Source organism: Syzygium oleosum, unplaced genomic scaffold (assembly GCF_021117445.2).
Source record: "Syzygium oleosum isolate NSW1041296 unplaced genomic scaffold, Sole_v2.1 Sole_v2.05, whole genome shotgun sequence".
NCBI lineage: Eukaryota > Viridiplantae > Streptophyta > Magnoliopsida > Myrtales > Myrtaceae > Syzygium > Syzygium oleosum.
Genome location: NW_026607489.1, coordinates 7,556,600 through 7,582,195, shown reverse-complemented (window position 1 = coordinate 7,582,195; position 25,596 = coordinate 7,556,600). Strand labels below are relative to the sequence as shown.

The 25,596-nt window shown below is 42.8% G+C and overlaps 2 protein-coding genes and 1 pseudogene across 2 annotated transcripts; 1 reads left to right on the top strand and 2 right to left on the bottom strand.

Moving 5' to 3' along the window:
- Positions 1 to 1,534: 1,534 nt before the first annotated feature.
- Positions 1,535 to 4,047, bottom strand: LOC115676298 (amino acid permease 3-like; annotated as a pseudogene).
- Positions 4,048 to 11,399: 7,352 nt separating this feature from the next.
- LOC115676299 (uncharacterized) lies at positions 11,400 to 12,726 on the top strand. The gene is made up of 2 exons (XM_056311813.1): positions 11,400 to 11,735; positions 11,858 to 12,726. Exons 1-2 carry the CDS (start codon positions 11,441 to 11,443, stop codon positions 12,328 to 12,330), a joined length of 768 nt encoding a protein of 255 aa, XP_056167788.1. The 5' UTR covers positions 11,400 to 11,440; the 3' UTR covers positions 12,331 to 12,726.
- A 4,298-nt stretch (positions 12,727 to 17,024) lies between these two features.
- LOC115676431 (amino acid permease 3-like) lies at positions 17,025 to 21,881 on the bottom strand. The gene is made up of 7 exons (XM_030599349.2): positions 21,730 to 21,881; positions 19,807 to 19,909; positions 18,877 to 19,110; positions 18,639 to 18,732; positions 18,285 to 18,499; positions 17,999 to 18,147; positions 17,025 to 17,914 (listed from the first exon to the last, which is right to left on the bottom strand). The coding sequence occupies exons 1-7, from the start codon at positions 21,733 to 21,735 to the stop codon at positions 17,261 to 17,263; spliced, it is 1,455 nt and encodes a 484-aa protein (XP_030455209.1). The 5' UTR covers positions 21,736 to 21,881; the 3' UTR covers positions 17,025 to 17,260.
- Between the last annotated feature and the right edge of the window lie 3,715 nt (positions 21,882 to 25,596).

Sequence of the window (25,596 nt, the reverse complement as noted above, 5' to 3'; positions counted from 1 at the left end):
TGTGACCACCCCGTGGTACGGTGGTCCAGAAGCCGTGCATTATAAGGGTTGCTAGCCATGCTACCATCACTTTAATGGTGGTAACGCTGAAATCCAAGAGGAGTGAATTTCCTTTTTGAATTTTGGTATTCGATCCGGCATCAATCTCTAGATTTAGATAAGTGAATTTCTTCTTGACTTTAATGGAATTATGCCATTCAAAATTGGTTTCCAAAAATCCAATTAGGATAACTTCTATCTTATCCGGCCTTTTATTCCCAGATACCAAAGACGGCCTTTGCTAAGTCTCAACACCAAATCGTGCCCAAGAAAGCGTCGTCATGGATTCGAGTCTCAATGGAGCTTTGTTTTTGGGTCTTCCAGACCACTAATTATCGAGTCCAGTGCGACGAGAGGATTGCCGCGACCGACACGACTAATCTGACTTTAAGAAGCTTGGACATGCCGAAATGCCATAAATAAGAATGGTGTCTTACCAATATAGCTTTCATAATTTACGACAGTATAAGCAAATTCAGTTGCTCTTTCCTTACTCATTTACATTCTCTACATTACACACCCTTTTGCGACATTCTCTGTCTATATATCTCCTTCACAGCTACTTTCAAGCCCCCATAACATGGCTCTCTTTCACGGGACAACTCCTAGTAACATTAGAAAAAAAAAAGTGATCGTGTAGTTTCATGGTCAAACTAATGGAAATAGGGAAGACCTAGTCTCATAAAATAAAGTGTAGTTCTTTAATAAACAGGGAAGCAAAGTGAGACTATGCATACTAATTGATACAAGTTCCAAGTAGCGGGCTCTCCACGCCTAAGACCTCAGGACTATAAAAGAGAAAACACCTATTACTTTTTCCTACATTTCTAGAACAAAATATAATGGTTACATTATCTCCCGAGTTCAAATATATCTTCGAATTTCGACTAAGGAAAGCTGATTTTCTCACTTGAGCATGGAAGGTTTCATCATGATATCGTTCTTGAGAGATCACTTCACTCGGTTTCTTCTCAGAGATTCTACTCTCTGTTTTTCCTATTGGCTAATTGGAGAATGGAGATTCCGATTTGATTAGTAAAGCTAGAGTCCACCCAAGTTATGCTTCCGGAGAGAACGAGACCGTTCGCTCAATGACATGTCAAAGATCACCTTAAAACCAGCAAAGATCCGGTTTCTGTATTTGGATTTGACCTTTTCCTTTTTCAAGCTAGAGTCCACCCAAGTTATGCTTCCGGGGAGAACGAGACCGGTCGCTCAATGACATGTCAAAGATCACCTTAAAACCATCAAAGATCCGGTTTCTGTATTTGGATTTGACTTTTTCCTTTTTCCTCCGGTAGGCGAGGCGACATCACTGTTTTCATATCTTGAAAAAGGAAGCGAAGTGCAAAGTTCAACCTTGCGTTACATCCACCTTATTCCAATACGTAAAAGAAACAAAATCCTAAAATTAAACTACTCCCCTGGCACACAACTCCTCATCAGCAACGCGAATAGATATTGGGGCAAATCTATAGATAATCCTGAAATACTTTTAGGACTTGAGATCGAGCACGACCCCAGCAATCGAGCCCGCGGCAGCGGCTATAGTGATGAGGAGGCAAGCTACGTTGAGGATCTGGAGGCATAGCCATTTGGTGCTCCAATTGGGGATATTCATTTGGGCGACGTACATCTCGACCGGGAAATAAACCGTCAAAGTCTAGAATCCCAGAGCGCCGAAAAACCCGACCACGTCGTTGAAGAATGGGAGCAGCACCGAGATCACGGTGGCTAGAAACACGAAAAAGGTTGGGCAAAACAACTGGAAGACATTTAGCTTGTAGGCTCGAAAACCCGGGACTGGGATCTTGTTGGTGATGAATTGGCTGTGTTCAAACCTTTTCTCGATGAAGCCGAAGAGGCGTCGGGAGCAGACCTGGTAGCCACAGATGAGGTGAATCGTCGCGGCAGCATTCGCGATTTTGATGGGCCAATAAGGGTTAAAGAATCCGAAACCCACTAGGAGGTTCCTGGGCGCCTCATCCCCGAACGCTGCATAGCCCATGCAGCCGCAGAGCATGCAGATTAGACTCTTGACAGCCACCCTGACCAGCGCGGCCTTCTTTGTCGTCCTGGCATCCGATGGTAGGGATATACTCGGGTACTGTTTTCAACACGTGTAACACTGATCAGTTAATTACCACGACCAATAAGTAGGGCGATTAGGGTAGTTTTCCGTAAGTCTAGGGGTGTTTTTTGTGATACAACTGTTAGGGGGGCGCTGCGTAATTTTACCTGAATTTCCATGGAGTTTGAATAGGCAAAGGCTATGTCGCCAAGAGCTTGGAAGACCCTCCATATCTTTTGGGTCTGAGTGACATCGCCAATGCTTATCCCAGTGAGACTTCCCCTGAAATTGCCATTTTCTGGTTGAGATTTGAGAAAGACAAGATATGAGGGCTACTCTCAGGCTTTCGTCTACTCAAATCTTTCTAGCTTTAATCTAATCATCACATAATATGTTCATACACAAAGAATTGATGGCATGAAAATGTGCTAGCAACCTGAAACTTTTGCAATGCTAAAGGCAAGTCCAATGGTTAAGTAAGCGAATGGCGTCACGGCGTCCATGCTGAGGAACCACCTCTGCTGGTCCAACTTTGGGATTTGGCATAGGACGATCTCGATGATCCCGAACGCAATCATGTAGAGAATGCTACTCTTTTGGCATGGACCACTGTCATCCTTCTCAGGAAAACAGTTTGATCCGCCGATTACCCTGTTCAATCAAACATTTAGCAAAATCAAACAAAAATCCCGCACATCCAATTCACAACTTAGGAATCCAGATTTTCTTTTCATTTTACTTTGGTATTTTACTTGGTTTCGGGCATAACCAAAATTCACCACTCACATCATCGTGCTTTTGGAGGATGCAATGGCGCACCCAATGGCAACCCCAAAAAGGTTCAGGGACAGAACTAGTGCATATAACTTCGCTTTTGTCCCACCTGCAAGCATTCAAAAGAAAAGAAGACAAAAGAGCGAATTCAATGAATTAAATGAAAGGGAGCACCTTTGTGCGAAAAGATTTGGTGGGACACCAATTTTTTTTTATAAAAAAATAATAATAATGTATTATTTATTACCAAGATTGGAGTGGTGACAATGGGCCCAGAGGTTAGAGGTGTAGCACGCAACGAAGGAGAACAAGAACATCACCGTCGGCCCAAGGCTCCACCCGAGCTGCGCCAACGCCCATGGCAGAAACAGAACTTCCAGCCCGATCGCATGTTTGATCGTGCAAGCAGTGGCCAGCCACGCAGCCCCTTGGTTTGAACCCAGAACAGAGAACCCACCAACTCTGGAATCAGTAAAATATTGCAGGAAAACACATACCTCCTGTTCTCAAGTACACACGAAATTAATTAATGTTTCTTTTAAGCTAGTGAGCAGTTAGTTTTTGTTTTGGGAGGCTTTCTCGAGGGATCGAACCCAACTCTGCCTATTGCTTTTTCCGTTCTTGTTTTTCGTTTTTTTTTTGGGGACCGAGTGCATGCAAATAATTGAGGAGTCCCATCCAGCTAAACATTTCTGAGAGACACTTGGATTGATTTGAGGAGAAAAACACGAGATGAAGAAGAGGAAGGAGGTCATTTCCTCCTTTTGTTCATTCCAAAAGAGCGAGCATGGAGAGAGAGAAGGGGGAGTCAAAAAAAAAGATACCCGACCTGAACCGAATAGTTAACACGAACGATGCTTTATTTTGCGCCAGGGGAAATAGAAGAGAGTTTTTGGACCCAAAAAAATAAAATAATAGAAGAGAGTTTGATAATAAATAAAAAGATCGCAAGTACTAGTTTCTTGCTTACGAGTTCGTTTGAGACAGCCGTGATCGTCCAAGCCGTCGGGGCCGCCATCTGGCTGAGGCAGATCAAGCGAAATCTGGAGATCAGTTTCGCCCCGATGCATCTTCCGACGGCCATCATCGTTCAAGCCGTCGGTGCCACCAACTCGCAGAGGCGGAGCAGGCCCGATCGCTGCATCGGTTCTGCCCGGACCCATCTTCCTGTCACCAAGATCCAAATGAACCCAAATAAGTAAATCGCTCAGGGAAAAAAGGTATCAGAAGCTGGGAAGAGAGTCAAGTGGGTGGTGGTGTTATTTTCACACCAGTACTGACTATAAGAGAGGGAGAGAGACGAACGCACGCGCGTTACAAGAGACTCAAGAGTCCCAAAATATCTTTGCAATGGTGACTCCGAAGACGATTTACTCTGCCTATATTGGCAGAGTGCGAGAGCGAAGAAGAGATGGAGCGAGGAGGAGAATGCCAGAGGCCATTCTCGTTAAATAGAGAAGTTGGTGCCCATGCACGATGCATGGATGGGGACAAAACAGAGCTCTCGCCACTGAGGGGAGACGAGGAGTACGTGTCACGTGGAGAAAATTGACACATGACAATCGGGGCTCACATATCAGGGAAAAAACTAGTCTCTCTCCTCTCTCTCTCTGTCTAAAGCCTTTTGCTCGTGTTCTGACAAGCCTTCTTCAATTCATCTCTCCTTCGAACTCAAGTCGTTCAAGCTTGACTCCGCCATCTCCGCCCGCACCCTATCCATGCCTCACCTCCCCGACCGCCGCGCCTTCCCCCTCGCTCTTCCTCCGCAGCCGCGACCGGCGACCTCGATAACGGCGAAGAAGCACTCCCCGAATCTCGCGGTCGATCCAGAAGCTGCTGCGTTCAGTCTTCAAGCCGAAGACGAGCTCTACCCCGGCATTCGGCGTCGGCGGTCTGTACTCACGCGTCGTCGGCGAGGACGACGGGTTTTACGTTGGGTACGACAGGTCCGGCGCGTTGACCACGATTCCGGAGTCCCTGGAGGTTGAATATCTCGGGAAGTTGTCGCCGGAGATGGGTCGGAGGTGATGGCGACTAGAAAAAGCAGAGCTAGTCGTGCATCGAGCATGAGCTAGGCCCGGGAAACTGGTGCGCAATCATATTACCCATGTAGAAGAACAAAGACAAAGGAAAAGAAAAGGGAGAGAAAAAGAAAAGATGCAATAAGACAGGGCTCTCAGGCGACGCATGTGCATCGTTACGTGTCCAGGAGCAGTTTTGCTTTCGAAATGATTTTTTTAATTACGTGCTGGGAAACAATTTCTAAGCATTTGAAAGCGTTTGGTAACTGCCTAAAATTTCTATTCTTAGAATAGAAAAAGAAAATGTGTTTGGTAACTACACAGAATTTCATTTTATTAATAATATTTTAATAATTTTTTTTGAATTTTTTAATATTTCTTTCTTTTTTTTTTCTTTCCCTTCCCTTCCTTGGCCATGGCTGGTCGCCGGCGCCGGCGACCGGCCACAAGCCAGGGCCGGCGAGGGCGTTGCAGCCCTCGCCGCCGTCCTCACCGGTCGCGACAGCGAGGTCGGCCTTGCCTTGGCTAGGCGAGGCCGAGTCGTCGCGGTTGTGAGCCGCCCTCGTCGACCCTGGCCTGTGGTCGGTCACTGGTGGCCTGTGGCCGGTCGTCGGCGGCCGGCAGGTGGCGGGCGGCAGGCCGAAGAACAACAACAAACTAAAAAAAAGAAGAAAATCAAGAAGAATCAGAAAAATGGAAAAATTGTTCCAGAATAAAGAAGCTACTTTTTTTTACTTATTGATTCTGTTCCAAAACTGATTATGGGAACAATTTTTTGCTAAATTGTGCCCGGGCACAAAAAATTTAACAAACGGATTTCTGCTCCTAAACTGATTCTGGGAACAAACGAATAGAAATTTTTACTATTTGACAAGTTGCCAAACAGGCCCTAAGTGAGTCAAGTTAATCGTGACTTATTTAAACTTGAATTGATTATTTTTTTACAAGTTTAGCAACGCACATTCTTTTTTTTATTTTCTTTTTTTTTGGGTAAAAAATCCAGTCCTTGATAGTGAAAATGGCCTCCATCTAAACATAGCATGAAATTCAAGAAAGGCAGGCCTGTTGGCCACGGGCCCAATAGTCTCCGTGGTATAGAGGAAAGATTCAAATGGGACTTGAGGGTTGGTGTCATCGAGTCCTAGCAAAAAGGAGAGAAAGAGAAGAGAAAATTTTCTATTCGTATAGTGTTGCGGAAGTCAAACGATTGAGCAATAAAATTGACAGAATAAGAAAATAAATCGGACACCAGATTTACGTGGTTCGGTCGTAGTGACCTACGTCCACGGGGAGAGCAGCATGGAATTCTACTATAGATCAAGCCGATACAACGGAGATTACAACCACACTCGAGTCACTCAAACACTCTAAGTGTTTCCCAAGCCCTAATTACACCCAATAACGCACACAGTGTTTAGCCCCACAATTTCTCACGAAATAATCTCTCAATCTCGCAAAAGAATTATACACAAATCTTAACACAAGATTTAATCGCTACGAACACTTGAGCTCTTGGTGTAATTCTACGAACAAAATCCCAGGGAGATAAACCCACGCCAAGCACTCGACGTCAACCGCGGCGCTTCAATACTTCTCTGACTTCTCCAAAGGAATCTTGATAAGTATTTATATTAAACCCACCGCCAGAGGAAGTGCAAAATTCCATCGTGAAGATTGCCACGTCAAATAGGAAACAAAGTCCACGTAATACATGGTCAACCAAAAACAAATTTTGGACTTTCCTATTTTATCTTTCCCTTTGGCCGTGAATTCCACAAGCATTAGGAAAGAATAATATTCTTTCTTTCTTCTAACACATTGACCGAGTTAAAGTTCAACATAAAATTCATGTGAACTTTTCAGTTTGAGAACAAGGACTCCAACGTGCATTAGGAAAGTGAATTTCAAATATTTCCTTTTTGCTCGGTTTCGGAGATCCGCAAAATATCATATTCAGAATATTTAGATTTCCGCTTCGGGCTTAAACTCGAGACATATTTTCAACAATCTCCACCTTGGCTCGACGTTTGAGCCAAGTAACAATCGCTTCAATAGAATCCGAATTCCGCTACTACTCTCCCACAGCCCCAATGGGCTCAACCGCCACAGACGTCTTTCAAGTCCAAGCCTCGCTTGAACTTCGCCATAGCCGTGGACCTCATCAGAATACCAACTCCACATGCACCTTTAACCGCTTTACAAGGATTTTCCGACACAACCTCCTCAATTGCAGATAAAGCAAAACCATCATTGCATCCATATCTATTCGGAGATCGAATACGCACCTTGTCAATTTCAGCAGTTACAGCAACCGTTGGCTCAATAGGCTCCACCTCGCTATAAGCACCATCTGTGTCGATTATTTCGTTAGTACCCGCTATCTCAGGAGTTTCTGGTTGCAACTCCACCTCAACCTGAACACCGTTCAGATCCGTATAAACACTGCTATTAACACTCCTAGCCGGAAATGCGGAGACTCGTCAAATGTAACTTCTCTGCGATAACAGGTGAATTTAATTCGGGCACCACAACTTATAGCCCCGCTCACCTTGTGCATAACCTAGGAACATGCACTTTCTTGTCCTTCCATCGAGCTTACCATCACAAACTCGAACATAACATGGACAACCAAATATTCTAAGAACAGAATAATCAGCAACGCTACCTGACCACACTTCTTCGGGAGTCCGACATTCAATTGCAGTCGATGGGGATCTATTCTTCAGGTAGCTCGCCGTACTAAGCGCATCCACTAGAAACCTTCTAGCCATACCAGCACTAGAGAGCATTTTATGGGCCGTCTCTAGTAATGTTCTGCTCATCAACTCTGCAACCTGTTGTGGTTCAATGGCACTAGTGCGGTGTTTCACTATGCCTTCCTTCATGCAGAATTCATTTAACAGCTTGAGCAAAACTCCATGCACTCTGTCGATCGCACCCTTGATCGTTTTACCGAGTCTCCTTTTTGATCAAAGCTTTCAACCTGCCGATCCCGACAACAAGATCAAACTTGTGCCTAAGCACAAACACCCAAGTCTTCCTCGAGTAGTCATCAACAACGTTAGCATAAATCGGCACTCTTCCTCGAAGGAAATCGCGACAACTGCGAACATCTAAGTGAATCAATTCTGCAATTTCCGTGGTTTCTCTGACAACCGTACTAAACTGCACTTTCCGCCGTTGATCTAAATCACAGCACTTGCATACATTCAGTTCGTTAGCCACATAACCACATAACAAATTTCTTTCACTTAGAACCTTCAGGCTTCTCTCGCTAATGTGCCCCAAACGCATATGCCATAATTTAGACTCTCGAACCGATGCTTTCGACGTCTCCGCAGCGAATTCCGTCACTGTCTCACCTTGAAGCTTATACAGGCCACTATGCTTGATTCCTTTCGTTATCACCATGGCACCTCGAAGAACTTTTAGAACTCCACCTTCTGAATAATATCGACACCCAGCTGAATCCAGGGCACTCAAGGAAATCAGATTTTTCTTCAACTCTGGAACATGCCTCACTCTAGTCAATGTCCACACGATATCATCATGCATTCTAATTCTAACATCACCAACACCAATAACATCGCATTCAGAATTGTTCCCCAACTGCACTTTACTACTATCCGTGCACTGATAAGTAGTAAACCAATTCCTGTTAGGTGTAGCGTGAAAAGAACAACCAGAATCCATAATCCATCCGCCAAACGACGAATTATCAGTGACAGACAAGACATAATCAGCATCATCCGAATTACCATCAGCTATAGCTGCAACATCATCCACAGACTCAACTCTAATTCCCTTACCCTTATCGTTTTTCAGCTTAAGGCAATCCCTTCTAAGATGCCCCTTCTTGCCACAACTCCAACAGACAATACCACCAGTCCTAGACTGATTTCGTCTATTCGAGTTCATACTACTTCTGCTAACACGTGTACCAGTTCTTCCTCTATTTTCACCTACTAAAGCAGCAGATACATGTTCGCCAGATTCTCTTCTACGGATGTCTTCACTCAGAATTAAATCTCAAACACCATCAAACGTCAAACTTGTTGACCCAGAGGAATTACTAACAACAGTAACAGTAGTATTCCAACTATCAGGCAATGAGGATAATAGAATCAAAGCACGTACCTCATCTTCAAAATCAATCTCAACTGAACTCAATTGACTAACGATCACATTGAATTCATTAATATGATCAGCAACTGACGCACCTTCGCTCATCTTCAAATTAAACAGACGTCGCATCAAATAGACCTTGTTGATCGCAGAAGGCTTCTCGTACATGTCCGACAGGGCTTTCATCAAACCCGGAGTGGTTGTCTCTTTCACGATGTTAAACGCGACGTTACGTGCCAACGTCAGCCGAATAACACCCAAAGCTCGTCTATCCAGCAATTCCCAATCAGCTTGCTTCATCGTCTCTGGCTTCTTCCCAGACAAGGGCAAGTGCAGTTTCATCTGATATAGATTATCCTCAATCTGCATCTTCCAGAAACCAAAATCCTTACCATCAAATCTGTCGATTCTCACTTTTCCTTCTTCTATCGCCATCGATTCGCTTCAACTCAGCCAAGCCAGGCTTTGATACCAATTGTTGCGGAAGTCAAGCGATCGAGCAATAAAATTGACAGAATAAGAAAATAAATCGGACACCAGATTTACGTGGTTCGGTCGTAGTGACCTACGTCCACGGGGAGTGCAGCATGGAATTCTACTATAGATCAAGCGATACAACGGAGATTACAACCACACTCGAGTCACTCAAACACTCTAAGTGTTTCCCAAGCCCTAATTACACCCAATAACGCACACAGTGTTTAGCCCCACAATTCCTCACGAAATAATCTCTCAATCTCGCAAAAGAATTATACACAAATCTTAACACAAGATTTAATCGCTACGAACACTTGAGCTCTTGGTGTAATTCTACGAACAAAATCCCAGGGAGATAAACCCACGCCAAGCACTCGACGTCAACCGCGGCGCTTCAATACTTCTCTGACTTCTCCAAAGGAATCTTGATAAGTATTTATATTAAACCCACCGCCAGAGGAAGTGCAAAATTCCATCGTGAAGATTGCCACGTCAAATAGGAAACAAAGTCCACGTAATACATGGTCAACCAAAAACAAATTTTGGACTTTCCTATTTTATCTTTCCCTTTGGCCGTGAATTCCACAAGCATTAGGAAAGAATAATATTCTTTCTTTCTTCTAACACATTGACCGAGTCAAAGTTCAACATAAAATTCATGTGAACTTTCCAGTTTGAGAACAAGGACTCCAACGTGCATTAGGAAAGTGAATTTCAAATATTTCCTTTTTGCTCGGTTTCGGAGATCCGCAAAATATCCAATTCAGAATATTTAGATTTCCGCTTCGGGCTTAAACTCGAGACATATTTTCAACATATAGTCTTATTGCCATATCGATGGAAAAATAAACTCGCATCGTGAGTCATGACATTCCACGAATTAGAGACCAATTTATTTGGAATACACACATCCACGTCAAAAGAGCGTGTATTGGTGGTGCTTGCAAAATGATGTCCTTATCTTCAAACGAGTCGATGAACTTTCGATTTCTCTTATCATCTCGCTTATATCTGAGTTCACTTTTCAAGTTCAACTATAAATTGGGTTAAATGAGCGACCGCGAGGATTCTCTTAATGCTTTATCTCATTTCTCATTCGAACGGGATCTAAACATGGGCTTGACAGCTTGCCCGAGCCGATTAGGCACGAAGCACGCGATCAGGGTGGGTATAGACAAGTAATTTCGTTCTCGAGCAGAAGCCTACCTATCTGGGCTGATTTGGGCCCACTCGAGCCCGGTCTTTTTTTGTGGGCTTGAGGTATGGCTGAAGCCCATGTAGGATTTTCTCATTTGCACAGCACAAAGCAGTTCTTCAAACACACAAGATTTGAAAAGCACCACAAAAGCAAAAGGGTTGGTATCACGAAAAATCCCAAACTGAAACACATATGGTAAATTTACTCAAAGATAATTTTTTATTATAAAATTTCTTAAACTGGTACACCTGCGATAAATATATACTTAGAGCATAATACTCCCACAAAATGACAAATACCTTAGAGATTTTGCCAGGTACATGAACTAGTCCTAGAAGCATCCCCACCTACATCAAACACAAAATGAAAGTTAAATGTACCACGTGTCGGTTTGCTTTTCACTAATCAAATGCAAAAGGTTATTTTCTTTTATTTTTTTATTTTTCTCTAGATATTTTATCTTAAACAATAGACTTTCGTCGGATACAGTTGGGCCTAGAGATTGACAGGCCCATTGGAAGATTCGTTGGGCTACACCGGTCGCAAAGGCCCACAAAGGCCCAGTCCCCCGCGCACTCGAGGGAAAATTTCAATTTTAAATGATTTTTTAATAAATAAAATCCGATTAAAATTGCCGCCCAAAACACAAAATCTCTATAAATAGGGATTTTCCCTTCATCTTGCTTCGCTCCTTCACGTCTCCCACGCCGCGAGCCATCCTGAAGGAAGACGATCATGGCGTCGCCGAAGGAGGAGGAGGAGATCAAGGCCATGGAGGTACAGATCGAGAAGGACCCCAGCCGGAAGCACGTGTTCGACGTCATCATCGGCGGCAAGTTCTTCCTCGCCGCCACCGTCGCCGGCGGCCCCGATGGCGGCGGCGGCGGCGACGCCGCCGTCAAGGACTGGGTCCAGCAGGTCCAGAAGTCGCACCGCAAGGGGAAGAAGGGGGAGGCCGTCGTCGTCGGCGTCTCCGCCGAGCGGAGCCGGAGCTACGCGAACGCCCCGTACAAACCCTACATGTTGACGCGTAGGTGGTTTCTTCCCCTTCGATTAAGCATGTTTTGTCCCCGATCGCGAAACCCTAGGCCCTAGGATCGACATTTTATTCCCTCGTCGGTTCGCTTTGATCGAGTTCGTTGATGTGATCAGCTGGTTCGAAGGACAATCCCTACGACTTGCTTCAGCTGTGCGTGGGGAACCAGTGCCTTCTCTACGAGCTCCATCCTTCGCACCCGATCCCCAAGGTCCTCAAGGACTTCGTCCACGACTCGAGGATCTTCGGCGTCGGGATGGAGGCGATGGCCAAGGAGCTCGAGAGGGAGTTCGGGCTGACGATGCGGAAGCCCGTGGAGCTCCGGAAGCTGGCGGAGAGGTCCGAGGAGGTCTCGGCCGGTTACGTGGACTTCCGGAGGAAGAATCTGGAGCAGCTGGCGAGGGTCGTGCTGGGAGGGGAAGCGGAGGTGGCGAGGCCGAGGAAGATGAAGTGGCGGAATCAATATAAGTACGGCCCGGGCGAGTGGGATTATGATCTCAGGCTCTCCGACGAGTTGATCAAGCACGCGAGCATCGACGCTTTCCTGGCTTGCAAGATGGGGACGAAGCTGTTGAAGAATGTTGACTGATCCTGGTTAGTCCCGCGCTTTTCTGGGTACATACTACTGATACGGTGGTGATTATCAAGTTTGTCGATGATGGAATTGATGATCGCCAATTAGGCAGTTTTAGCACAAGAACTCCGTCGTGTTTCTACAATAGTCAGTCTGGTTTAGCGGTAGAATCGAGGAAGTCCGAGAGAATTCAGTCTCTTTTTCCTCTGTCAGATTAGGGTTTCCCTTTTCGATTTCCCGTGTGGGGATTCGCCTTCGAAATGGTTCATCAGTGACCCTTTTTACTGTGATCCGTCATGTTGATATCGTGCTTTTAAAAATTTGAACTTGGGTATCTGCTCGACTTGATGATGGCTGTCATCAACTCTGCATTCATTCTGATTCATTAGAGCTTTTGATCGTGGTCTCGAATATTGTTTTTGTGATGGAAGAATGCAGATCTTCTACAATTGAAATCACATAGCCCACAAAAACGTGTAGTAATCGTCAATTCTGGTATGCCCGCTTTGAGAAAATGGACAAACGGAACATAAGATTAGCTTTTTTCACCTCAGAATCTTAAATCTAACACCCAAGTATTCTCCTTTACAAGGATATTTCATCATGAGGAGCTATTGATGTTTGACAATATTAATGCTCCAAACAACCCCAATTGGTAGTATCTCTCCACATATTTACTGTCATCCTTGTGAATTATATGCCAGAAATGCATGTTTACTTTCTGGGTCTCCCATGTATGTTCTCCACTGCTTGTGGATGAAGTCTATGGTACCGCGAATATATAGCTTCAATCATAGGGATCAATTTCTGTTCGCGCATTGTCGTTATGATTCGATGAATCTTTGGACATCATTTTCTTCGGATTTGAACCGACATCTTAATTCGAAGCTAGGTAAGTGTGAGTAGTATTTCATTTCTTGTCCCTTGGCCTCCTCGGACCAAGTTTTTGGAATGGTTACTCTAGCAAACTTTCTAGGACAGTTACCATTTCTCTCATGAATAGTTTAGTGGTCCTAAAAATGAATTCTTCAAGAATTATATTGCACCAAGTCCGCTGATAATTTCCGTAATCAATTAATATCAGTGAGTATATGATCATCTCCACTGAGTTTTGTTCCTCTTTGGAACCTTCGTTCCCTGGCTGAAGAGTTTCCAAATTGATTCCGCATTTATTTTTTTCCGCTATAGATGAATTAATAGTTTAGAGAGATCCGTACATTTAATTAGTAACAGTTGAATTTTCCCATCCAAGATTTTGCTTGCTGTTCATCATATAAGGTAGGTTCGAGACATTTTGTTTACTTCACTAATTATATAGAACCAAAGTCATGCAAAATACACATGGTATAGGTGAATTCATTATTTTATAATTCATTCATAAATGCATATGTGCGGCCCCTGAGGTTTTTTGGGGATTTTTATATGACCCCTCAGGTTTACAATCTAAACAACGTCCCCCTAATTTTTTGTAATCTACTCAATGTAGCCCTTGACCTTTCATAATCAGCTCGATGACCCCCTCCGACGAACATCCTGATCAATTTTCGCCGGAAGTCGGAGCACGGGACTTCACGTGACACGCCAAATTCCACGTGTCAAGGGCAAACTGTCCACCGCTTGTTTCTTTTATCCTCTTTAAAAAGAGCCCAATAATTGAGATTGAACAAGAAAAAGCGTCCGAACTCCTAAAATCGTCCCCTCCTCTCTCCGATTAGGTTTTCAACAAGTACCCCAAACTTTCAATTGCGATCAAGTAAATTGGGAATGGAGAAATGAACAATCTCAGCAATTGTGGAAGAAGGGTTGTAATGAAGACTTCGTGTGGTGCTCTCGGAGGAAAATAGTTCAGCAAGTTTTACGGTGACAATGAAACCTTCCACATACAATCTGGTGAAGGAGTTGAGTTTGGGACTTTAGCCCTCCTTTGTTGGACGCTTTTACCCTCCATATGTTTAATCCAGCGTCTCAAGTGAGCTCACGTGCTCCGACTTCCGACAAAAATTGATCGGGCTGTGGGTCGAGAGAGGGGAGGAGGGGGGAACATTTAGTTGATCATAAAAAGTTGGGGGTAACATTGTTCAAATTGATAACCTGGAGGATCGTATGAAACCCCCCAAGAAATTTGGGGGCAATTTAGTAAATTTTGCGCATAGGGGGATGAATAGTTATGCTACTTTGTACCTACGCTTTGTGTAACCATTGCAAAGTTGATTTTCCCTATTAGTTATTACACAACTTACTGACACCCTTACTTGGACGAAAACACTCAAAATGTTACCACTGAGAGTGGTAGTCGAGTAGTAAGGTGGTCATAATATGTTTCATGAGGTCACAAGTTCGAGCCATGTGGTAAGCGAGTCTCTAACCAACTTGTGTCTTCAGCGTACGCTTCAATGTGAAGAGAATTCCCGACTATAGTCGCTCCTCGGATCAATCCTCAAAAATATGGTAGAGCAAGACAATTAATCAAGCATGTCATCAAGTTTAGATATTGGGTACTTTTACATAATGGTTATATTATTGATGGCTCGGCTATCTACACATACTCTGAAGAACCATCCTTCTTTGACACGAGCAAAGGTTTGAACCAAATAAAGACTCATGTTTTCCCTTACATATATCATCTAGCAACCAGCTCGTCCACCTGCTTTGAAGTAAGTTGAGGTAGGATTATGGTGATAGGTTTGTAAATGTATGGATGAACTAAGTAGTTATGGTTCAAATCGAACATCACATAATGGGTGTGGGAACCTTATAGTAATGTCAGATGGAATAGCCGTGTTGATTGCTCCTCCTCCTTTTGCTGATAAAAAAGAACACACACACACACACACGAAGTGTTACTAAATCAAAAGTGAACCCAATTCTAATGGAAACAAACACCCAGTTCTGCTTAACTACGACAGTGAAAACAAGTAACCAACAAATGATTTGAAATTTCACGCTTTGAATCAGGCCTATCCACAAAAATAATCACTCAACTATCGTGCTTGAATTATACTAATGTAGCTTAAATGCCTTTTCAGGCCCCATCGCGAACATCGCAACGGGTTTTCCTTTTATAGTTTCTAAATTCAAGACGGTAACCTCATATTGGGCCGTTTCAAGCTGACAGAAGTTTTTCCAGTCCAAGTTTGCTCGCGCTCACGAATCATTTTGCTGAAATGCACTAGAACTAGCACAATGAACTTCAATTGAGCACGAGTGAATCATTCATCGGGCCAGGACTGTTCCAGTTTGGTTGAGATTGTTCCAGTAACTCTGTAGATTGACTCTACTCGGGTCGATTGCACTTTATATAAATGGATCCCTCTAAATGGCTTCAACTATTGTCTTAGTGTTCTGCTTCTTTTGTTTGACTTACATCCTCCTCCCGTTGTTTCCATATGGATTGACTGTCCTATCCTCTGTTTTTCCCTCAATCCATCGCACAAGTCAAGATATTCAGTTGATTTCTTGGTGCAGGAAAATCATCCACTCCCAGCAAACCAATCCCATTTGCCATTTCTCACCATTACTTCAACGTGAAATCTGCAAAGTTGTGGTTGATACTTGAGAGTGCGTACTATTTGGGCTGTGGAGTCTTGAGTGTCTGATTGCAATCATAGGCAAATTTGCACGGTCCAAATACAAAACAAGAGGCTTAATGTGGCATTTGTCAAAAAATAACCCGAAAAAGAAGAAGAAAAAGTGGAGTTGGCATCGTTGGACGGCCCTCCGATCCATAAGTCGGCCGAAAGTTTCTTCTGCTTTGAGACTTTCACAGAGTTAAATTGTCAAAAAGATCAGACTTCCCGTGTTGAATGGTGAAGTATTAGAAGGAATAGGCAAAGTGAAATTGCCCAGTTGAAAGTTAAAAGGGACCACATCATACGAACCTGAAAACTTCATATGGGCATAATCCGTGGTGCGTGATAAAGCACTCATTCCTAGGAGTTGCTTGTTGGATAATCGTACGCAATAAATAATGAACATGGCAGGTTCATATGTTATCGTGCTCGAGAGATCACTTCACTCTCTCTCTCTAATTTTCCTTTGGCTGATCGGAGATTGGAGATTCTATTTTTTGATTAGAAAGAGCTAGAGTCCACCCAAGTTATGCTTGCGGAGAGAATGATACTACCACCCGATGACACGTCAAAGATCATCTCAGAACCGCCAAAGTTCCTGTCAAATCAGACTCCAAACATCAAGCGTGACAAGAAACAAAGCACTTTCGATGGTGTTCATGAAGTTGGGCAATGTTCCATTTTCACTTCAACGTGATCTTGGGGGTGAAAAGATGCTCACATACCTTAGCCACTCTCTTGTCTAGACTCGGTGCATGTATGTTCCTTGATTCTTAATATAAGCCTTTTGCTGTTTAGATAGTTTGGACTCTCGAATTCATTTTAACCGTTACTTTTAACGGATTGCGTGTTAAATCTGATACGGGTTCACCGTATTCAATAAGTTAGATGCATTCGATAAGGCCTTCTCATTATCTTCTCATCATCTCTTTTATGCTACAAGTCCCCATTTTTTCTATTGTTGGGTCCATTTGCGAATGATGGCAGTGTGGACAACCTCAAGCAATAGGCTCCTAACTTGTCAAAAAAATTTTAGTCAAACGTTGAAAAGGCAGATGTTGTCTTGGACTTTTTGTCAACTTGTGCTTTTCCTGTTTTTTTTTCTCTCCGGGAAACCGAAACAGAGTAGGCGAGGCGACATCATAGTAATTGCTGGTCACCCTTTTCATATCTTGCAAGAAGAAGCAGAGTACAAGGTTCAACCTTGCGTTACATCCACCGGAAAACAATACCCAACTATTGATCAACATATGGAGTAATTTCTCTTCCTGGAGCATCCTATGAACATCAAAAAGAAGGAAAATCCTAAAATTAAACTCCTCCCCTGCCTCGCGACTCCTCATCAGCAATGGGACGATTGGTGATGTCGGGGCAAATTAGTAGCTTGTACTGAAAGGCTTGTAGGACTTGAGATCGAGCACGACACCGGCGATGGAGCCCGCGGCAGCGGCTATAGTGATGATGAGGCAAGCTCCACTGAGGATCTGGAGGCACAGCCATTTGGTGCTCCACTTGGGGATCTTCATTTGGGCGATGTACATCTCGACCGGGAAGTAAACCGTCAAAGGCCAGAATCCTAGAGCGCCAAGCAATCCGACCACGTCATTAAAGAATGGGAGCAGCATCGAGATCACGGTGGTTAGAATCACGAAAATGGTTCGCCAAATCAACCGGAAGACATTTAGCTTTAAGGGCCGGAAGCCCAGGACCGGGATCTCGATCTCCCTGGTGATGAATTCGCTGTCAGCAAACCTTTTCGCAGAGTATTTCTCGATGAAGGCGAAGAGAGGTTGGCAGTAGACTTGGTAGGCACCAATGAGGTGGATTACGATGGCAGCATTCGCTATGTCAACGAGCCAATAAGGGTTGAAGAACCCGAAACCCGTGAGGAGGTTCCCGGGCGCCATGTCCCCGAATGCAGCATAGCCCATGGAGCCGCAGAGCATGTAGAATACAGTCGTGACCGCCACACTGACCAACGTGGCCTTCTTCATCGTCTTGGACTCTGATGGCGGGGACTTAATCGTGTCCTGTTTTTCAACACATCACACTGATCAGTAATTTACCACAGCCAACAATTAGATCAATCAGGGAAGTTTTTCGCATAATTATACCTGAATTTCAATGAGGATGATGGAGTATGAATAGGCAAAAGCTATGTCACCAAGGGCCTGGAAGCTCCTCCATATCTTCTGGGTCTCAGTGACACCAGTGACAGCGTTAATACTTATCCCAGTGAGACTTCCTCCGAATTTGCCATTTTCTGGTTGAGATTCGAGAAAGACAAGATATGAGGACTAGTGTCGGGCTTTCTTCTACTCAATCTATCTAGTTTGATTTAATCATCACATGACATGTCCATACACAAAGAATGGATAAGCATAAAAACGTGCTACCAACCTGCAACTTTTGCGATGCCGAGGCCAAGCCCGATGGTTGAGTAAGTGAACGACATGACGGCGGCCACAATGGAGAGCCACCACAGCTGGTCGAAGTCCGGGATTTGGGAAAGAAAGATCTCGATGACCCCGAAGGCGATCATGTACGGATTGCTACTCGTGTGACAGGGACTATCGTCACCCTTCTTGTGGAAGCAATTTGATCTGGCGATTGCCCTGTTCGATTAAACATTCAATAAAACCAAAATTATCACGGGTAATCGCGCATCCAATTAACAACTCTAGCAATCCAATTTTTCTTTTCATTTTCTTTGGTATTTACTTGACTTCGAGTATAATTGAATTCACCACTCACATCATGCTTATGGAGGATGCAATGGTGTAACCAATGGCAACCCCAAAAAGGTTCAGGTACTGAACTACTCCACATAACTTCACTTTTACCCCACCTGCCAATATTCCAAATAAGAGAAGAAAAATGAGAAAATTCCATCAATCAAATGAAATGAAAGGGAGCATCTTTACGCGAAAAGATTTGTGGGTGGACCAAGATTTTTCGTTTTTTTATTATTTATTTTTTTATGAATTATTACCGAGATTGGCATGGACGGCCTCCATGTAAGTGTAGTTGCGCTTGCCGGTGACAGGGTCGCCTGAGCGGTAACAAGCGGCCAAGAGAGCGGAGGTGTAGTAAGTGACGAAGGAGAACAGGAACATCACCGCCGGCCCGGCGATCCACCCGAGCTGTGCCGTGGCCCATGCCAGCGATAGCACTCCCGACCCGATCACAGCTGTGATGATGTGAGCACTGGCCGTCCACACAGTCCCTGATTTCGACCGAGAACAACAAAACCCAGCTCCGGTATCAGTAAAAGTTGCAGAAAAAGTTACCTCCCTTCTCAAGTACACAGGAAATCAACTAATGTTTCTTTGGAGCTAGTGAACAGTAAAAATTTATGTTCTTGGGGGCCTTTCTAGAGGGATCGAACCCAACTCTAGCTATCACCACAGGGCTGACTGTCGACCTGGTTTTGGTCAATCACACATCACACCAATAATGCTTATTCCTTCTTCTTCTTCTTCTATTATTTTTTGTTGGGTCGGGATACCGAGTGCATGCAAATAATTGAGTCCCGTCCAGCTAAACATTTTTGGACTCTACCCCTTTTTTTTTGCTAGAACATTTTTGGACTCTACTCGCTCCCGCGAGACATTTGGATCTATTTGGGGGAGAGAAACACAAGCTGAACACAATGTGTAACGTCTTTCACCAGTTAAACCTGTGCAAAAGTGGCTTTCGCCTTCACAGCTTGTGCAACCGTACAAGAAAGACCCCATTAAAACCTCACTCTCTACTTTCTCTCTGCGGTCAAAAGAACGAAAGGGGAGAAACGAAAAAAGAAAAAGGAAGTGGGCAAAGCTTTCTGAACCAGATGCTTTGTCGCACGAACTGACCAAGCGAAATAGATCACAGTTTGATAATAGAGATAAACGATTTGCAAGGTGCTTGTTTTCTTGCTTACCAGTTCTTTTGAGGCGGCCGTCGTCGTCGAAGCACTTGGAGGAGCCACCGCCTTGCTGATGCAGATCAAGCGAGACCTCGAAGCCAGCTCCGTTCTGACCCATCTTCGTATCACCAAGATCAAATGAACCCAGAAAAGTATGAGCTCACGAAAAACTCAGGGAAAAAAGAAGGGGGGTATCAGAAGCTGCGAGGAGAGACAAGTGGGCGGTGTTCCTCGGGACAGTTCTTGTCCGTGCGCAGTTTATTGTCGCACCAAAAACACAGCCTATAAGAGAGAGACACGAACGCACGCACGGCAACCAAGAGACGTAGGCTCCCCAAAAAATATCGAGTTATGGAGATTCAGAACACGAATCTCTGGGAGGCTTGGGTTGGTCACAGCGTTCGAAGAAGAAGACGAAGAGGAGGAAGAAGAAGAAGAATGAGAGGAGATATGGAGTGAGGATGGGAAGGGGATGGAAGCTCGCTATATATAGCTGAGCTCTGGTGCAAAGAGGAGGAGAGAGAGAGGGGAAGGGGCCGAGGAGAGAGAAAGTGGCGTTCGAGTGCCACGTGCCAAAATAGAAAGGGACACTGGAGTTACGCGCATGGGGTGAGGACTCCCACAGTCCCACTTCTGTCCTTTTTCTATTTTTTTAAAAATTTTGTTTTGTGTTGCCTTTTGCAGTCAATTTTTTTTGTGGTAGATGCACGTAATAACCGCTAGCTGCTTTCTGGGTGTATAAATCTACTTTCCCAGTTTATGCATGCCTGTATAAGTACGTTTTCGTATAATCAGTAGGGAATACACAGCAATTAGGGGATAGATCTTCGTATCATGCTATGATGCGACCAACGAGGTCATATAACTGACTAGCTCAGTAAGTGTACATTGCATGTCCGAAAGAGAAAAAAAAAGAAAAGGAAAGCGAGTGTGCGTTGGCAATCAATTTGGACATATACTAACACACAAGCCTACGATGCTGTTTCACCGTGAAGTGTTCGCGCGGCTTGTTTCCGTCGTGCAAAGATTCGGACATAAAAATACAAGACTCATCCTGTTTTTTTTTTAGTAAGTTATTTGATTTCATAAGTTTAGACGGCAGATTTGTAGTGTCCACGCACGCGGATTGTCACATCCTTTTAGCACCCTCAAGCTGGCCTACCTTACCTCACCTCCCTCGATCGTCAGTCCACTCGTTTTCAGTGGCAATATATATATATATATGTGTGTGTGTGTATAATTATAATATTATATAACAAAAGGCAAAAGACTGAGGAAACCGAAAAAGGGAAATATATATATTTGTGGGTATCTGCATTAAAATTGACGTGTAACTACCGTATGAAACTACTAGAAATCCAACTTTTCCCCTAACAATCCATCACCTATTTATAGATTATTAATACATATGCTTATACTTGTGTCGGGACTTAATTGAACAGAAAATATCTTGGGATGGTCCGATCGAAAGGAATAATTAACTATACAAATTACATCAAGCGCTTTGTTTTCATCTGATGGTTGATTGTCTCTATCTGTACTAGCAGTTTGGTAAAAGATTTTGAGATATTGACTCCGAAAGCTTCCCTTTGCTTTACCTAGATATTCGATTGATTTGGGAATTCGTGAACCCTTTTGGTAAAATATGAATTCTTGGTACCATTTTACCCATTTCAACTAGATTTCAGAACTCTTCCAAACATTTAATAAGGAAGGCATGTTAGTTTTCTTTCTTCCGAAACGTGTCGTCTTGTTTATGAACCTGATAGTTTAAAGCACCGTCGCTCAGTTCTCGTGATCGATCGTTCAAATAAGATGCATTGATGTATCACATACGCTTAAAGACAGTTAGGATTCCGAGCGAGATTCAATGATTAACAAGATGCTGAACTCAAATGTTGTGCAGATTAAATAAATCGGAAATGGCGATGCTCTTACCGTCATCTCGCGGAGGCCTCCGACTTCTTCCAACGCTCCAACAAATGAAGTACTCTCCTCAAGAAGAGGACCGTCGAAAGATATGATTCGTAGAGATCAATTAGTGTGGCTTACTTGGAAGAACTTAGGGGCTTTTTATAGCTGAAAGAAGCAGCAGCATCTGAGATCATATTCTACTTCATCTCTCTTTATAAGCACCACCTTTAATTTCGTCAGGATCCTTCTCACGTGTGTCGCTTCTCATCCATCGCTTGTTAAAAGAATAAGGTTCCTTCATTATTCATACCCAGTTATATTATTTGTTTAAGTCATTGTGAATAAGTAAAGCAGAAGCCAGTCAAATGCTTCTCCTTTTTTTCTTTTCATGGAGGCACAACGATTTGCAAGGTTGTAAGTGGTGTTGCCCTGACAATTTGCATTGCACGATTCTTTGGAAGAACGATTGCCATTGATGGCTGAACAAAGTGGTACTTTAGAATCATCTTTTGCTCCCCAATGAGCTGTGGAAAGGAAGGTGCTTAGTAGATCTTTAGGGGGTAGGGTATTCATTCATTATATAGTGATTAAATTTTCGTCCATTCAAACCTTATTGTAATCCAACGACCGCACAAGGTTGTCATAATCTTTTTGGATGTGGTAAAATGATAGTTTTAGGTCAACAATGCTACTTACATACTGAATAACACCCACTTACGAGACTACTATATCTAGCGATATGGCAAACCGTTGGCGATTGTAAAATGGGATTCGTTTATATAGATGCCTACCTATAATTAGACTTGATGAACTAGCTAGATATGTCAGGGATCGAACCAAAAAATCTTTGCCAAAGCCACCCACAATAAAAAAAAATTTATCAATTCCTTATATAAAATTGATTGAACCGGGATTGGTCGAGCCCAAGAAGAGAGCTCCATGCTCAATTCTGCCCATTTTTGCACTTCGAGCCAACCAATCCTGAGCCGATTCTCACATTTGCTTACAGTCTGCCACGTCAATTAGTATTTCGATTAGCCAGCCAAACTTCAATATTTCTTTGTTAAGTCATTCTCACATTTCCTTAATGTGGGGTTCTTCATCCTTAAAAAAAATTATGAAATTCGTTTTTGGTCAGATATGGACAACTTCAAAATGTTCAATAAAGCAAAGAAAGAACTTCTTCAGATGTCCAGATATTTCACTTACATGTCCAACCACATTTCTAGAAATAACTTGTTCCACTCATACTCTTCCTTATAAAAAGAGATAAAGTTGAATCTAACATACTAATTATAGGTCCAAAACTGTACCCCCAATCAATTTCCCTTTGCCTAGATGACACGTGGTGCGACCATGATCGTACATGTTGCACTTTCCTTCTTGGCATCCCTCCAATTTGGCTTTCACGATTGAAGATGCCATTAAGCTTTTTTAATGCAAAAACCATCTATTCATACAAAAAAACTTAAGATAGAAAAGTTCAGCATGCTTTATTTTAGGTTTACGTATTCCAAAAAGATCAGCTGTGTTGTGTAGCTGTTGATATTGACAATTAGGTACTTGAAGAACAACGAATGGGCACTTTTGATTCCGGTGCATTCACTGTAGAAATTCTCCAAGAAAACCAATAATAAAATCAGAAGAAGTAGTAGGGTTCAAGCTTTTTGACCAGCCCACTTAGTGGTCCGAATTCTATATGAAAATATTCGAGAATGATAATATATAGATAATTAAATAATGTGAAAGCTCAAGTATAGTGAGGTGTCTGTATTGGACCACCGATAATCAATGCTATTCTTTCATTAGGCATCTTGGCTACGTATACATCTGAACCAACTCGAAGGAGTTAAGGCAGATATCTTCCTAACTTTTGCCTGAAAACGACTTAATTGAAATATTCTCTAATCTTAGAATATGAACTCATGTAACATGCAAGTAGCAAATTGCTTGAATTGAAGATTTAATGATTGGGGGGCTTGAGAGCATCAAAGTTGTACACGTATAAAGCAGATGATGCCTGCATTATGAAGGAGTAGAGAACTAAGGAACTACCTGTGTCTATTATTATGTTTGTATGTATATGCTTACTAAATTTCAAGAATTGTTGGATTCCCGAAGTAGATGGATTGCTTAAGAAGACTCACTTTTTTTTTTTTTTATCAGATACGAAGACCCACTTGGTCAGTTGATTTTTTGGGCATTGTGCTTTGTGTGCCTAACAAGCAACTGCTTGATCAAGTGTCTTAGTGTGCTTAATCATGAAGAGAACAATTGATTAATAAGTATACCAAAACTCCTTTCTCTAAATCCTTGATGGGATAGGGTTGAGTAAATATATTTCTAACTACTGGGATTAACGTGGAAGCGTCAACAAATGAAACTATTTGAGTAAGAAATAAATTGTAAAAATGAAATGTGATTACATTGGATTTACGTTGTTCAGTGGTGTGCCTACTTCACGAGGAGAGACCAATAGGATTTTTTCACTATAATCAGTAAAAATGACGGCTATCAGTGTTCTGTGTCTCTTGCAAGGGTTCACACATATTAAGCACATTCACCATGCACACCGGACCAAACTCGGCAACAAAATATTTATATAGAAACATGTTTTAGCACTTGTCCTCTGTGAACATGGACTTCATCTTCAATAAGAAAAAGAAATCTTCCGGGAACTTAATTTCTCTTTTTACATCACGCAGGATCCCATTAGCAAGATTTCAATTTGTCCTTTCCCAATATGGTCATCATTTACTTAAATTTAATTATTCATCGGGTTTCAAATCAATTCGGATCAATTTCGAGCTATAATCAATAAATCTCCACGTTGGCGAGAAGTCCAACTTCATCTTTGTCGATCCTTGTCTATCACGAGCCCCTCTAGGCTCCTCACCGCTGCAAATGCTAACTAAGTCTAAACAATACCGAACCTGGTCAACGGGATAGGCTTCGTTAACATGTTTGTTGGATTATCTACCATGTGCACTTTCTCAATGGATTGGGTCCTTTGTGACACAATATCATGTATACAATGGTATCCAACATCAATATGTTTCGTCTGCTCGTAATACATATGATTTTTCATCAAATATATTGCACATTGATTGTTTCAATAAACAAAAATCTTATCCTGCTATGATTCTAGATCACTTAGCAAACATTTGAGCCAAATAACTTTCTTGATGCATATACTTTGCTTCATTTGTCAACAAAGCAACTATCGATTGTAATTGCGCTTCCCAACTGACGGCATGGCTTGCAAAACAAAACACATAACTAGTCAATAACCTCTGTCCAACCAAGTCACCAACAAAATCTAAATCCACATGACATGTTATACCTCTTGGAACCTCTCCTCCCAACTGTCAAACCGACTTCTATATGCCTCTTAGAAACTTCAGAGTCCATTTCACAGCTTCCTAGTGTTTCTTTCCAAAATTACTCATGCACCTGCTAACATCATGTGAAATATCTGGCTTAATGCAAATCATAACGTACATAATACTACTAACATCACTAGCATAGGGAAAATGGAACATGTATTTCCTCTTATCGTCTGACTATGGTCAAAGGTCAATTGAAGCTTAAAGTGCGCAGCTAGCGGGGTACTCTCTGGTTTGACATTTTGCATACCAAACCGCCTCGACATTTTACGTATGTAATCACTTAGTGATAGCCGATGCATCCCTGCAAATCTATCCCTTTGGATCTCCAGACCAAGTATCTTTTTCATTGCATATAAGTTTTTTTATCTTGAACTCATTAGTCAATTGTCGTTTCAGCTCATCAATGTAAAACATGTTCCTAACTACAATCAATATATCATCAACATACAACAACAACAAAAATTCAGGTACAGCCCTCTAACCTCCTATAGTACATGCATTA

Excerpts from the sequence above, each read along its gene's own strand:
- LOC115676299 (XM_056311813.1), top strand. The coding sequence starts at position 11,441 with ATGGCGTCGCCGAAGGAGGAGGAGGAGATCAAGGCCATGGAGGTACAG. Across the intron at positions 11,736-11,857 it reads CAAACCCTACATGTTGACGC|CTGGTTCGAAGGACAATCCC; the intron begins GTAGGTGGTTTC and ends TGATGTGATCAG.
- LOC115676431 (XM_030599349.2), bottom strand. Across the intron at positions 18,500-18,638 it reads GCATCCTCCATAAGCATGAT|GGCAATCGCCAGATCAAATT; the intron begins GTGAGTGGTGAA and ends TTAATCGAACAG. Across the intron at positions 17,915-17,998 it reads TCATCCTCATTGAAATTCAG|GACACGATTAAGTCCCCGCC; the intron begins GTATAATTATGC and ends GTTGAAAAACAG.